We start from the raw sequence: 16,502 nt of genomic DNA on the forward strand, positions 1-16,502 counted from the left end.
CGTGTCTTCCACACAAAAGGGACTGAATCAGCAGCCTTCCTAACAATAAGAGTTTTGTGATACATCCAGCATACCATGGTCAGTCAGCCATGGGTGTCCAGTTCCACCAGGAATGTCATCTCCAAGGAGGTCTCTGTATTCACTCTTTCATGAATGGAGGCCCGTGAATTCAGGTGGCAAAATGACCATTTATACCAAGGGACCTGTTGTTTCAGGCCATTAATTGCTAAGTTGCATGTGGAGCTTGTTTCTGTTTATCTGCGAAACAATCTTTTTGGATCAGCACTCTCCAGCTCCCACAGTCGGAGTGAATTAAATTTCTCCCACTCTCAAAATTTTATTACAAGATTTTATGTTTCTAGGTATCAGGAAATCAATCACCTGAGACCACTCTTTGGTCTGACAGAGAAGCTTATTATCATGGAAATAAGAACTGTTTCGACTAGGTTTTAGGGTTTCTTTCTAAAATGATTAGGCCATTTCTTCTTGTCTTCTTTCCTTCCCTGCTCTGGAATTCTGTGTTGTACTCTGGATGAAATCCACAGCAGCATTCCTATAGCAGAGTTGTATGCTTGGTTCTCAGAGCCCTGTCTCTTGCCAGGCTTTCTGGACAGCTTTTATGTAAGCGCAGGTCATTCTGGGTGATGGGGCAGTGTGCAGTTTTCCTGATTTAAAACTGGGTCTCCTCACTTTGGGTGATCATCTTTATATTCCTGTCATGAAACTATTGCTGTCTCAATTTTCTTTTGTTGGGAAAAGTCATATTCTTTTTGGTTAAAGTGCAATAGCTAAGGTGAAAGATTAGACAGCTTCCCTACTGAGCCCATTAGAAGGAGGCATGTCAAGCCTAGAATTGGGGAATATGGAAGACAAGATATCCATCATGGGGGGAAGGGTATGGTGGCTCTGCCAATTTAAGTCACTTTAGCCCAGAACATTTCTGAAGGTCTTAGGAGGCAGAGCTAGTCGATTATAATAGCATGCTGCTGCTGCTAAGTCACTTCAGTCGTGTTTCACTCTGTGCAACCCCATAGACGGCAGCCCACCAGGCTCCCCTGTCCCTGGGATTCTCCAGGCAAGAACACTGGAGTGGGTTGCCATTTCCTTCTCCAATGCATGAAAGCATGGGGGAAGGTTAATCATTCCTTCTCTCAGAAACTCTGTGGGGCAGAGACCTGCATTAAATTCCACCCCCACCCAAATAAAAATAACAGATATCTGTCCTCTTGCCATTTTAGCAACCTACATACATCTAACCAAAGCACTGCTCTTGTCTTATGAGTTTCATAATGGCTACTGAGAAAAGTTTGATGCTGCTAGAATCCAGAAAGAGTTTATAAAGCTTTCTAGATGCTAAAGTATTAATTACTAACATTTTTCACCCTTGCCTGTGGCTATAGGTAGGTCTATTTTCATTTATAATTTGGCTGACTCCTCAGTTAATTTGTTTGCACTACTAATAAAAGCTAATTAATATTATCAAATTTTAGGTGGCAATTCAATGGTAAGTGCTTTACATGCATTGTCTCTTTTACCAGCACAACAATATCATGAGTAATTAACATTATTCATGTCATTTTGCAGAAGTAAAAAGTCAAGTACACAGAGGTTCAATGTTTGGCTTCTGATTACATAGCAAGTGGGTGAAGTGGGATGTGAATTCAGTCTGATTTCCAAAGTCTGGTCAATGAAATGTTAAGATTTTAGTGGTAGATGTGGTAATATTACTATGTTATATTATGTAACATATATGTACATTTATGTACACATCTGTGTACCACATATTACTAATTCTCTACTAATTTTTAAAAATTAAACAATGGCGTCTGGCTGTACTGGCATCTTTAATACATCCTTTTTTAAACCTGGGCACTGAATAAAGTATTCTTGTCTTTCTTATTTTATTCCCAATGCCAGGCTTCTTAAAATACTGAGGATGAGTGAGGAGCTACTAATGACGAAAGTGATCTAACCAACAAGTCAGCTGACATGAGATGAGACCTGCGGACTTAAGCCTGCGGTAGTATTTGCTGCTCCTTGGAGCACGTGAACCAACAAAGAAACCATATGAGCTCTTCATGCGAGCAGCATGCCCAGTAGAGAAGTTTCAGACTATGTTACCTTTCCTCTGTTAACATCTGAGTAAATGTAATTAATAAATTACCAAGAAAACTCCACAAGAAAACAATTTCATTATCAAAGCTGGTACTGGACACAAATGACAAGAAAATGTGGTTTCATTCTTCCTGCATTTCATGTTTCCATTAGAGGTAGACTTAGCCTATAAATTTGGCTCCCTGGTGGCTCGGACAGTAAAGAATCTGCCTGTGATGCATGAGATCCGGGTTCACTGGGCAGGTCACCTGGAGAAGGGAATGGCTACCCACTTCAGTATTCTTGCCTGGAGAATTCCATGGACAGAAGACCCTGGGCAGTTGGCGGGGGGCCGGGGGCGGCGGTGTGGTGGAGGGGGTGGTGTGGTGAAAAAGCTGGACAAGACTGAGCAACTAACTCTTTCACTACCCTATATTTTCCTAAACCTAGCTGCATTTCTCCCTTTACAATATTGGGTAACCATTTTAAAGCACAGCTGTCCATCTCATTGTCTCCTTCTAAAGCTCAACAGGACAAGTCACACTTTAGAAAGGTTTGTGGTATTTTGAGCCTTTCTAATAAGGACTTTAAAAATGTTATTAATGTTTAAAAGCTGGAGATATATATATATATATATATATATATATATATATAAAAATATGAAGGCTGCCTAGAAATTTATTTTATATACATGAGTAGATTTTTCTTCTATTTATTGTAGGACAGTTCTGTATTAGCAATCATGTACTTTTTGCAGACTTTCAAGTAAATGCTTAATCTAACTCAGTAAACTCACTTATTTGCTAAGTAATTACTGTAAGCAGCCAATCACAATTAGTTTACATGTGTGAACAGAACTCATTTTAACATCAAAAGGAACTGTGCCCATTTTCTATCCAGATCAAATCTGTCTGCCTTGTGAAGAGCCTCCCTCAAGGCAGAATAATGTATCTCCTGGCACAAAAACAGTGCCAGTAAAACTGGTCTTCCACTCACCCCTGGGTTTATCATAATCATGTTACAGTCTCAGTACATGCCAGGTTCTCTGATAAACACTGTGTGTGCATCTTTCAATCTATCACCCCATTTCCCCCATTTTACATAAAAGGAAATTGAGGCTCAAAGATACTGACTTCCCAAGACCAGGAAGAGCTGCCACTCAAACTAGTTCTGCAACTCAAACTAGTTCAAATTGTGACTCCAAAGTTACAATCATAAGTAATACTCCCTTCCTGTTGCATATCACAATTCTTACAAAAGGCCCTTGAGCTTTCCCAATGTGGGACAACAATCCACTCCATTATATCGTTAAACAAAAATTCTCAAACCAGAAAGGTCAAAATAATTAATGCTCAATAAAAGTGGCTATATTGTAGAAACAAACAAACAAAAGCCATCTTTTGCTTGTTATTTTGTTTTCTAGTGATCTCCTGGTAGGATCTAATTGTGGTAAATGAAAAAGGTTGTCTTAAAGGTGGAATCGCCTTCTCTAAACAAGACCTTTTAACCTTCCCCACAGCTTGGCCAAACTTCAGACACCTCTCGTCCTGTCTCTAGAGCCCTGGCCTCCTTTTTCTTAGAGCATTTCCTTCAGAAAACTTGTAATTCCAATTTTTTTCTCTGTTCCTTTGATGTGTAAATATTTTAAAAACTTCGTTTCAGTGTTACCACCCAGGATTCTTTTTCTCCAGGACCTAGGAGCCCTCACTTTGAAACTAGCTTTCAAGGAAGGACAGCTCTCCTTCTTCCAACTTCTGTGGGGAAAATAGGAGCCTACCCTGAGACAGTGCACTTTGCTCCAACTCATAAAACAACCTTCAGCCTTGAAGATATTCAAAGGAGAGGGTTTAGTGTTCCTTTGGGTGAAGCCAATTAGCCAACACAGAAGGTCTATCAAATTGCCAACATCCGCTGGATCATCAAAAAAGCAAGAGAGTTCCAGAAAAAACATCAACTTCTGCTTTATTGACTATGCCAAAGCCTTTGACTGTGTGGATCACAATAAACTGTGGAAAATTCTGAAAGAGATGGGAATACCAGACCACCTGACCTGCCTCTTGAGAAATCTGTATGCAGGTCAGGAAGCAACAGATAGAACTGGACATGGAACAACAGACTGGTTCCAAATAGGAAAAGGAGTACATCAAGGCTGTATATTGTCACCCTGCTTATTTAACTTATATGCAGAGTACATCATGAGAAAGGCTGGGCTGGAAGAAGCACAAGCTGGAATCAAGATTGCTGGGAGAAATATTAATAAACTCAGATATGCAGATGACACCACCCTTATGGCAGAAAGTGAAGAAGAACTCAAAAGCCTCTTAATGAAAGTGAAAGAGGAGAGTGAAAAAGTTGGCTTAAAGCTCAACATTCAGAAAACTAAGATCATGGCATCTGTTCCCATCACTTCATGGGAAATAGATGGGGAAACAGTGGAAACAGTGTCCGACTTTATTTTTGGGGGGCTCCAAAATCACTGCAGATGGTGACTGCAGCCATGAAATTAAAAGACGCTTACTCCTTGGAAGGAAAGTTATGACCAACCTAGATAGCATATTCAAAAGCAGAGACATTACTTTGCCAACAAAGGTCTGTCTAGTCAAGGCTATGGTTTTTCCTGTGGTCATGTATGGAATGAGAGTCGCACTGTGAAGAAAGCTGAGCACCAAAGAATTGATGCTTTTGAACTGTGGTGTTGGAGAAGACTCTTGAGAGTCCCTTGGACTGCAAGGAGATCCAACCAGTCCATTCTGAAGGAGATCAGCCCTGGGATTTCTTTGGAAGGAATGATGCTAAAGCTGAAACTCCAGTACTTTGGCCACCTCATGTGAAGAGTTGACTCATTGGAAAAGACTCTGATGCTGGGAGGGATTGGGGGCAGGAGGAAAAGGGGATAACAGAGGATGAGATGGCTGGATGGCATCACCGACTCAATGGACGTGGGTTTAAGTGAACTTGGGAGTTGGTGATGGACAGGTAGGCCTGGCATGCTGCAATTCATGGGGTCACAAAGAGTAACTGAACTGAACTGAATTGAAGGGCTATGGACTATGAGCCCTTCACTCCAGCCCTTAAAAACTCTCCAGTTTTCTTTCTTTCTTTCTTTCTTTTATTCACATTGAATTGAGCTCAGATCGAATTGTGGGCTCCTTCTCTACAATTGTCTTGAATAGATCTCCCTTGCCTGTTTAACTCTGTTCAAGATAATTCTGTTTTGTTATTACTGCTCTCAGAAAAAAAGTGGGAAAAGTGCAGATGATGTCTAATGACTTTCTTCCATGTTAACTACACAGCAATTCATTTTTATTCCAGTTTTCTGGAGAATTAAATTTATATGGAAAAAAAGCAGTTCTTCCACCAATGTGTCACACACTGAAAGCCACCTAGCCCATCAGGGCCCAAACTCCAGCTGTCCCGTCCTGGACCCATGTGATCAGCTGGGTCCTCACCACTGACTCTGGTGTGACTCTTCAAGAGAGCTGCTCTAGATGTTTCTAAAAATGGAGCACTCGTCACTGCTTTTTTGCTGGCTACAGCTCAAAATTCCCCATTTTAACAGTAATGTGTTGGCTATTACGGGCTAATTAAACTCGCTTTTGAATAATTACATAATAAATACCCCAAATTTAAATGTACCACAAAATTATCTTCTAATCAACCTCTAAAATATGATCTAATAAGTAATACATTCCTTAAAATGATTGTGATTACTTTAGTTAATAAAAAGATGCACCTTGTGCAATATACATATCTTTATTCCTAATGTGGTTAATGGGATCAGTTCAATAGAAATCCTCTGATCTTTTCTCAAAATAGCATACTGGAACACCACACGAAATTGCCTAGTAATTGCAGCAAATTTAGCCTAATGAATAGTAATACATGTAAAGAACCTTTTGCCATCAAATTTAAAATTTATGCCAGCCATGGAAATTATTCAAATGAATATTTAAAAAATCAATCATATATTTGTGAGGTGCCTGAATTCTAAAAGAACAACTTTCTGCATTCCAAGAAATTAAAGTGCCACTTTTCCTAAACTAGAGAGGGTCTCATTTCTCTTGTATTACAAAAAAGTAACTTAATCTCTCTGAATCTCCTTTAGCTATGAAAATACTTCAGTTTGGCCAAATCATAAAATAGAATATTGCTCATAAAGAACTAACGACAATGATGATGACAGAACAAATCTTTGCTAGATTGTTAGTTGCTATTGTTATCTTATTACTCATTTATCCCGAAGTCTGATCAACCAATAGGCAACCAACAATATTTTTTAAAATATTTATTTATTTGGTTGTACTGTGTCTTAGTTTCAGCACTCAGGCTCTTTCACTGTGGCATGTGGGATCTAGATCCCCAATCGGGGGTTGAACCCGGGTCCCCTGTACTGGGAAAGTGGAGTTTTAGTCATTAGACCACGAGGGAAGTCCACAAACATTATTTTTTTGATGGGCTGTACTCTCATCCCCACTGGTTCAACTAATGTTTAAGAGATTGCCTCCCAAATGACAATCCTTTTCTTCTCCTATTACTACACTGATTTTTTATTATTCAATAGAGCTTTTCTTTCTCTCCTTCGACAAAGGTTTAACTGCTTTGAGAGTGGCCCCATATCCTATGAGCTACCCACTGCCCACATTCATACACAGAGAGAATAAACATATTATTTGAAGTATTCTATATCTAAGAGGACATTTTCCTCCCTAAATAGGGCTCCCAGGAAACAAACCTGATAATGTCCTCTTTGTAACAAATGACCAACCAGTTTTCATCAGGAAGTTCCCATAGCAAAGAAGATCATTATCTTCATTTAGGTCTCAGATATCAACATAAAAATCACCTTTTTCAATTTCTTCAGGAGTAATGAGAAAAAAGAATCTATTTGGGAGAAGTCCTCAAAATTAAGATGTACTGACATGACCAAGGGTCACTGTGGAACTTCAGTGGTCTATGGTGTTGTTATTTATCGATTTATTAATCAATCAAAGTAATCTGTTTCATAAAAACTGTGTTTCAGTGAAAAGTCTGGGAAAACATGTATATTGTTTTGGATCTTGTATATTTGGATCATGTATATTGGCTGGATCTTCCCAACCCAGGGATCGAACCCAGGTCCCCTGCATTGCAGACAGATGCTTTACCGTCTGAACCACTAGGGAAGCCCTATTTATATAATACATATATTAATAACAGCACACATTCATATTGGATGTATCATGAGCAAGGCGTTGTTCTATCACAAGCTATCCAAGTATTAATTCACTTACTCTAACAACCATATTGCTAGAATGAAGGGAAAGCACAGAAGGAGCAAGTGCTTTTGACAAAAATATGAAGGAAAAGTCAGCCACTTCTCACACGTCCAGACAGCTAAAATCAGGCATTTTAGGGCAACGGTGGCCTGCAACCTTGTTACCAATGGCTGCTTCAGATTTCCACCTGTCGACTAAGAGTTGGGGTTCAATTAGACCTGCTGGATTGAACAGCCACCCTCTCATATTCTAAAACACTGTTTATAACAATGTGAAATTGTCATCTGATGCTAACTGAACCAGACAGTATGGCTGGAATCAAGTATAATTGGGTTCCATGTGTTCCCACACAGGGGGTTGCTCCTGATCTCGTTTCAACATGCACAGTTCCCATCAGGAGGCCTTCGTGGTTTCATCAGTTGCCCACCAATTTTCAGCCAGGAAAAGTAACAGCTTTATGTAAAAGGGAAAAAAATAGCTTGAATATTCTTTTTTATATAACTGAATTGGGCAAAAGAAAAGCCACCATTTTTGCTCTAGTTTATGCCAGGCATTGCAGTAGGTATCTTATATATATGCCATGCTATGCTATGTCACTTCAGTCATGTCCGACTGTGACACCATGACCTGTAGCCCACTAGGCTCCTCTGTCCAATATGTTAGTTTTAATTCTTATAACAAACTGAAAAACAGGTGTTATTTTAATGTCAAAAATAAAGAGCCTGTTCCTTATAAAGAATAGCTGAAAAATGGGTAGAATGAAAGTTGTCCTTTTGTAGAATGGAACTGAAGGTGCAGACTTTCTATTTTTTTTTTCCCCAGAGCTTAACGAAACAGTGAGTGCACAATAATTCTCAACACTGTTTGGTCAGTGGCGAGACTGACAATCCACCAAATAAATATTCAACCTCCCTCTTCATTAAGAGATCTGGGTGGAAGTACATGGTATTCAAATTTATCAAGCATTTCATAAAAGGTGTTAATTTACTTGCATTCAGGATGATGCCAGATTTTTCCTATTCACTTCATTAATGCCTTAGTGAGTACTCAGTAGCTTTAGGAAGATACCTAAATGATAAGCATAGCACATTTTCAGAGAAGAAGACAGCATTTTGGGGAGAGTTTTTGGCAGGGTGATTAGAGAAATTTCATATGTAAATATTCAGGAAGACTGAAAGACATTGGTATGAAATACACAGAATATTTGTGTAATCTACCTATAAAAGTAAATATGGATCTCTTTACAAAAATATTTGTCTTCACTTGCTTAAGGAGTAGCAAAAGTGCACAGCAGGTATGCTGCTGCTGCATGTGTGTGCTCAGCTGTGTCCAGCTCTTTGCGACTCCATGGACTGTACCCACCAGGCTTCCCTGTCCATGGAATTTTCCAGGAAAGAGTGCTGGAGTGGGGTGCCATTTCCTCCTCCAGGGGATCTTCCCAACCCAGGGACTGAACCTGCCCCTCTTGCTTAGCAGGTATATCCAGTTCTAAATATTTAACCCAAGATACTACTTTCCTAAACAATCAGTTTCCCCAAATAAAACCTGCTGATATCTGACATAATTTTTATCAAGGCGTATCTAACAGTATCCAAAGTCTAATAATATCAGCAACTGCAATTTTTGATTATGTTGTTTTATTTTGTGTTCAAGACACAAAGCAAGTAAGGAAAAGCTACTCAAGAGATCAGAGGAAGGCTATCCTAGCAGTAAACAATATTTAAAGAGGATAACAAGAAACAACTCTTCAATTAAAAACAAACAGTTGGAAAATAGGAAAAAAATCATATGTACTAAGAATTTCACCAGAAGCTGTCATACAAACAGAGCCAATTGTGCCAGAAGAGCAACACTGCATGAATTATTAAAGATGGTCTTAAAAAAAATTACAGGAAACTGGATAGAAGAATGCAGTGGAGAAAAGAGATCTCACAGAACGTAATATAGAAAGAGAAACCACGCAAGGACTATACTATCAAGACACCATCTAGGGGAGGTAAGATCACAAGAAAAGCCTATGGTGGAAGATGCCATAGAACCACAGAATCTGGTTTAAGCCTTGAGAAGAACTGATGAATTGAAAACTAGGGAATAAGGAAAGAAACACTGAGGCAGGAGGGCAAGTAAAATTAGATTTGGTACAAGAGTGTCTCAGCTGTCATCAGATGGGGTCAGTTCCTACTGTGTCTTAAACATCTGGCAGCAGATTTTTGGGCTGTGGAACAAAATCAAAATTCATGCAACAAATCTTACATGGAACAACACAAAGGGGTTTCCTGCTCAGGGAGCTTTTCTTATGTGGTGAAGATTCTCACTATATGCTAATGAACAAGTAATGAACAGAAAAATAAACACTACTGTTTCAGATGAGAGAGAAATTAATAAAGACAATAGAAGCAGAAAAAATATCTGGAGTATGTTATTAACAAGCTGCTCCTTGCTTTTGGTGTTATAATATTTAACAAAGCCCAGTGAATTAAAAAGAAGAGGAAGATGACAAAATGCTTTTAAAAAAAAAGAAGGGGTGATAAACTCTCTCTTTCTACATGCCCACCATTCTTTTCTTAGAGCTAGAGACCTAGACAAAGGGAAGACAGAAAATTAGTCTATAAGGAAAGGTTAGTAAAACCTAGGAGCAATGGCTAGAAGAATGGATCATTTAACTATGCTCAAGAAGGGGAAAAAAAGTGACCATTTAAAATGTAATTAGAAGAATACACAGAAGAACTGTACAAAAAAGATCTTCATGACCCAGATAATCACGATGATGTTATCACTGACCTAGAGCCAGACATCCTAGAATGTGAAGTCAAGTGGGCCTTAGAAAGCATCACTACGAACAAAGCTAGTGGAGGTGATGGAATTCCCTTTGAGCTATTTCAAATCCTGAAAGATGATGCTGTGAAAGTGCTGCACTCAATATGCCAGCAAATTTGGAAAACTCAGCAGTGGCCACAGGACTGGAAAAGGTCAGTTTTCATTCCAATCCCAAAGAAAGGCAATGCCAAAGAATGCTCAAACTACCGCACAATTGCACTCATCTAACATGATAGTAAAGTAATGCTCAAAATTCTCCAAGCCAGGCTTCAGTAATATGTGCACTGTGAACTTCCAGATGTTCAAGCAGGTTTTAGAAAAGGCAGAGGAACCAGAGATCAAATTTCCAACATCCTCTGGATCATGGAAAAAGCAAGAGAGTTCCAGAAAAACATCTATTTCTGCTGTATTGACTATGCCAAAGCCTTTGACTGTGTGGATCACAATAAACTGTGGAAAATCCTGAAAGAGATGGGAATACCAGGCCACCTGACCTGCCTCTTAAGAAATCTGTATGCAGGTCAGGAAGCAACAGTTAGAACTGGACATGGAACAACAGACTGGTTCCAAATAGGAAAAGGAGTACATCAAGGATGTATATTGTCACCCTGCTTATTTAACTTACATGCAGAGTACATCATGAGAAACACTAGGCTGGAAGAAGCACAAGCTGGAATCAAGATTGCCGGGAGAAATCTCAATAACCTCAGATATGCAGATGACACCACCCTTATGGCAGAAAGTGAAGAGGAACTCAAAAGCCTCTTGATGAAGGTGAAAGTGGAGAGTGAAAAAGTTGGCTTAAAGCTCAACATTCAGAAAACGAAGATCATGGCATCTGGTCCCATCACTTCATGGGAAATAGATGGGGAAACAGTGGAAACAGTGTCAGACTTGATTTTTTGGGGCTCCCAAATCACTGCAGATGGTGACTGCAGCCATGAAATTAAAAGATGCTTACTCCTTGGAAGGAAAGTTATGACCAACCTAGATAGCATATGCAAAAGCAGAGATATTACTTTGCCAATAAAGGTCTGTCTAGTCAAGGCTATGGTTTTTCCAGTGGTCATGTATGGATGTGAGATTTGGACTGTGAAGAAGGCTGAGCACTGAAAAATTGATGCTTTTGAACTGTGGTGTTGGAGAAGACTCTTGAGAGTCCCTTGGACTGCAAGGAGATCAGCCCTGTGATTTCTTTGGAAGGAATGATGCTAAAGCTGAAACTCCAGTACTTTGGCCACCTCATGCGAAGAGTTGACTCATTGGAAAAGACCCTGATGCTGGGAGGGATTGGGGGCAGGAGGAGAAGGGGACGACAGAGATTGAGATGGCTGGATGGCATCACTGACTCGATGGATGTGAGTCTGAGTGAACTCTGGGAGTTGGTAATGGACAGGGAGGCCTGGCATGCTGTGATTCATGGGGTCACTAAGAGTTGGACACGACTGAGCGACTGAACTGAACTGAACACTGAAGTTACTGGGTACTCAAGGTGAGGATTCTATATAAAGAAAATATTAGCCTCCACTCAGACAGCAAAAGAAGGATTCGGCCCAGAGGAAAACCAGCAAGTACTGTAATTAGTAAGAACCTAGACTGTTTTCCAGAGAAGGCAATGGCACCCCACTCCAGTACTCTTGCCTGGAAAATCCAATAGATGGAGGAGCCTGGTAGGCGGCAGTCCATGGGGTCGCTAAGAGTCGCGACACGACCGAGCGACTTCGCTTTCACTTTTCACTTTCATGCATTGGAGAAGGAAATGACAACCCACTCCTGTGTTCTTGCCTGGAGAATCCCAGGGATGGGGAAGCCTGGTAGCTGCCATCTACGGGGTCACACAGAGTCGGACACGACTGAAGTGACTTAGCATAGCATAGCATAGACTGTTTTCAACATTATGTTAAGACATACACATATCAATGTATAACAAATATCAGACTTGGTTTTATGAATGATCCATGCTGAAAGATCTCGGAGAAGACACACAAAAAAATACAGTCATGGTGAGGAACATGAAAATATGAGAAATGGGGAAAAACGACATTTGAAGGAGGGATAAGGCACAGAGATGGACTGACATAATGGACAAAAAAGCACTAGCTTTTCCTTTTTACTAACATAGAATGAGAATAAAAAAAAAGAGGGGGGCCAGAACACTATCAGGAAAGGGCCACGTCTGTCTAGACAACTAAAAGGGAATGGATGATCATCAGGTCACATTATAATAACTGTATATGAAAAATGTTCTGGAGGCTGAGAATTTTGATATGTGGGATGGAGGTGAGAAAAAGAAAGATGGGAAGCAGCCAGGATGGACCTTCAAGACCTTCTCCTGCTGAGAGATGACCGCTGAGCTTCTGTTCCTCATGGGCACTGTAGCTGCTCTAAGTGCTGACAGTCAGTAGTCATAGCCAGGGGTGCAGGGAAGTGATATTCAAAAGGAGGTGCAACATACGTATCATGAATCATTTTTTATTCAAATATCAGAATGAGTAGATAAAAATGATATTCTTCAGAAGAACTACACATTAATTTTTAAATTATGATATGAAGTTCTCCTGGGGTAACAGGTGACATCTACAGAAGTCATGAGTTATCCCACAGTGGTGAGTCCATATCTACCTCAATGATTCAAACCCTAAACAAGACAATTATTGAATTTGAAGAAACTGCTTACAAAGGAAACTAATGCAAAGTACCCTAATACTTGGTATTATGAGTATGTAGATGAAACCCAGGCTATGATTCATTCATTTTCAGGGTCCACAGCTACCACTTGATGGTACAAGGCTGCAGGTAAACAGCTGTTGTTTAGTCGCTGAGTCATGTCTAACTCTTTTGTGACCCCATGGACTGTAGCCTGCCAGGCTTCTCTGTCCATGGGACTTCCCAGACAAGAACACTGGAGTGGGTAGCCATTCCCTTCTCCTGGGATCTTCTCGACCCAGGGATCCTGCATTGGCAGGCAAATTCTTTACCACTAAACCACCAGGGAAGCTGTATTTATGTATTAATCATACTTTTTCACAAAGAAGGAGGGTAAATTATATATCACCTAGAGTTAAAACACATCAACTTGAATTTTAGGGAGACATGGGAAGACTCAAACACGTCTCTATTAAATGAATCAAAGACTGTACCTGTACCGCCATAATACTCTTACTTTCAAAATTCAGAAATATATCACTTAAGATAATTTGCTGGTAGGATGAGAGATGAAGACTTTTTGTCAGTAGAAAGGTCAAATAATTTTCCACAATGCAATGAAATTTTTAAGCTTTACAGTTTTACTATAGGTGACCCAAGTGAGATTCCCTTAAACAATTATATTGAAAATTACATTGTGAGCTAATAGAATGTGAACATCGAGGTACGAGCCTTGTGTGCTGGCCTCTACTGCTTTTACTGAAATACATAATCTTGGTGGGCTTTGTTTTAAAAACTTTTTTTTCCAATAAATGTAGGTAACTGTATCCATGTAAAAACTAAGAACTCATCTAACAATGAGGTGTTTTTTCATAGGGAGGACTTCTAGATAGAAGTGCAGGATATTTTTTTAAGGACTATAGCATGCAACAAAGATTGACAGTTGAGCCAAAGAAAGTAAGAAAAAAAGTCGACTAACCTAACCCACCTGAGCTCGGCTCACAGGGGTCAATGTCCTCGTCATCGCTGGGACACTCTGCTGAGGCCACAAGGATGTCATCTGTGGTCTGTAAAAGAAGCACATTCAGTAGGTTACTTTCACGGGACCTAACAGATCTTTTCATCTTTGTCTTGTGGACTAAACATCATTTGCATTTACCTGACAGATTGAGAAACCAAATTCAATAGTTCCCTTCCCAAGGACACAGAGCTTACATTCTTCAACATATGTTAGGTTCCTCATGGAAGAATTGGCAATATTTGTGAAACCTTGATTCTAGCTTATTTTTCATGAGGATAGGTGGCAGCCAACTTGTAGATACCCATCCATTTAACTGCACGGTGAAGCTGCACACAGGAGCAGACAGCGATTTAAAAAACAGCCTGGCAGAAACAGATGATCTGAAATTTATTACAGCCCTGGAGTGCTACAAGGTATGCATCAGTGGGCTTTATGCCGGGCTTGTGCCTGGCTTCCTAAAAGCAGAACAGCTATAACCTTTTATATTCATGACCAAGTAGAATTCAATGTATCTTTGAGATACAGCCTGTCTTTATTAGGAAACACAGATTAAGCAGAGAATATTTTTTCACTGATGCAAAAAGGGAAGCAAATATAGTTCATGGAAGGTATTTTTAAAAATTTTTGTTGAGCTTTCACACTCAATTCTAATCTTTTTAATATTCAAAAATCAGGCATTATCTCCCCATTGTCTTTGCCACCATTAAAATTTCAGAATAAATGAAGAGTACTGGGGGGATGGTATTTTACAGCAAACAGGAGAGAGGTGACAGTTTTCTTTGTGACATTTTAGTTGCTTCATTGCACTTACAGCAAAGAAGATAACCATGAGTGTAATAAAAAGCAGTGGGTAAATCCTAGCAGTTAGTCACATAATCAACATATTTACAAGCATTAAAGGCTATTCTTTACTGTCACTTATAAGCAGCAGTAAACTCAGCATAGATATTTCATAGAAACTGAAGGTTTGCATCATATTTGGCTAAAGCTAAGGCAACACAGAGAGAATTGAAGGTACAAGAAGGAAAATATCTCATTACATCTGTTAAGGATTAAGAGATTATAACCGTTTAGACAATACTCAGAACTGCAATATTGATGAAATCCTTATTGAAAAGTAGAATTATAATAGGAGTCTTAAAGGAAAGAAAAAATAAGAAATATGATAAAATATATTTTTATTAAGGGAGTATCTAATAGAGGGTAAAGTGTGCCATGATTAGTCACTCAGTAATGTTCGACTCTTTGCACCCCCATGGACTGTAGCCCACCAGGCTTCTCTGTTCATAGGGATTCTCCAGGCAAGAATTCTGGAGTGGGTTGCCAATCCCTCCTCCAGGGGATCTTGCCAACCCAGGTATCAAACCCAGGTCTCCAGTACTGCAGGCAGATTCTTTACACTCTGAGCCATCAGGGAAGCCCAATACAGGGTAAAGTATAAATATATAAATATTAAGAGAATAGTGTCACTTTGAAAAATGGAGACAAGGGATGATGTATATTTGTGACAAAAATTAGGGTCAAAATGTTTCAAGTACAAGCTCTTTAATTAAGAATAAAGAACTTGTTCAGATGTTAGTGCTTCACAATATAACTTTATGAAGTATTTTTAATAGTATTTTGAGATGGTTTCACATTATTCTTCTCTTAATTCCTTTTGGCAATTAAGTTGGGAGACCAAATTCATTTATTTCGCTGCTGTCATATTAAAAGAAGTTCAAATGCTGGTTTTCCTGGAATTGTAACTGTTAATGCCAGTGATAGCCACCAGCAATTGGTGTGATAGTCACGTAGGTATCTTTCATTAAAGTGAGCTTTAAAAGGCAAGAACACATCCTTCTTTTGGCATGAGCATGTCTCTCAGGATAACATCCAACCTGACTTGATAATAACAAGTTATTGGATTAAGAGGTCTGCCAGGTCAATTGTTCCAATTCGCCCCAGAACTGATAATCTGCTTTTCAAAAGCCAACTTTAAGTAGAAAGATACTGTTTTTTCTTCTTTTTTTTAAACTACAGTGGATACTCTTTAAAATTAATTTCAAGTTAGAAAAAAATTTCTCATTTTCCTTGAGGCATTTTAACTCTATTGATGAAATCCAGAAAGGGATGTTGTTTTGTTCTTGGTTGGGGGACGGGGAGGAGGAGCAGGATGTGGACAAATTCTTTAATCTAGGGTCTCTCATCCTGGCAGTGACGTGGTCCCCTCTCCCTTCCTCCATCTGGGAAGACATTTGGTAATGTCTGGAGACATCTTAGTTGTATCAGCTGGGTGGAGGGTGGGAGTAGGTGAGTTGCTATTAGCATTCAATGAGTGGTCACCAGGGATGCTGCTAAAAATTCTAAATTGTATGTGACAGCGCCCCCAGCAACGAAAGATCTGATTCCAAAGTTTCCAAAGTGCTAATGGTGCAGAAGTTGAGAACTCCTGTTCCAAAAACTCAAAACCTGTTCTGTTCCTTGTTTTTCTCATCTGAAAAAATTGGAGAGCACTTTTCCTGCTGTTGTAAAGACGAACTTAGTACATGGAAAGTGACTAGAAGAGGAGCACCTTTGAAATATTTACAAAAGTTGTGAGAGTATCAACATTATTGTCTCACAAATGGAGCACTGATTTAATGTTTTTTGCACTACATAATTTAATTTTAGATATTGAACTGGAAGTTGTA

The 16,502-nt window shown here is 39.4% G+C and overlaps 1 protein-coding gene across 2 annotated transcripts in view; it reads right to left on the reverse strand.

The window, feature by feature from the left end:
* The window catches only part of NRXN1 (neurexin 1), a 756,469-nt gene that overhangs the window by 21,639 nt on the left and 718,328 nt on the right, over positions 1-16,502 (reverse strand). The window contains exon 16 of one of the 2 annotated variants that reach the window (XM_055540064.1): positions 13,801-13,879. In XM_055540064.1, the coding sequence (XP_055396039.1) occupies positions 13,801-13,879 (79 nt within the window). Of the gene's footprint in view, positions 1-13,791; positions 13,880-16,502 lie in introns of both variants that reach the window. The other variant, XM_055540063.1, reaches the window with a different exon arrangement.

Source organism: Bubalus kerabau, chromosome 11, assembly GCF_029407905.1.
Source record: "Bubalus kerabau isolate K-KA32 ecotype Philippines breed swamp buffalo chromosome 11, PCC_UOA_SB_1v2, whole genome shotgun sequence".
Lineage (NCBI taxonomy): Eukaryota > Metazoa > Chordata > Mammalia > Artiodactyla > Bovidae > Bubalus > Bubalus kerabau.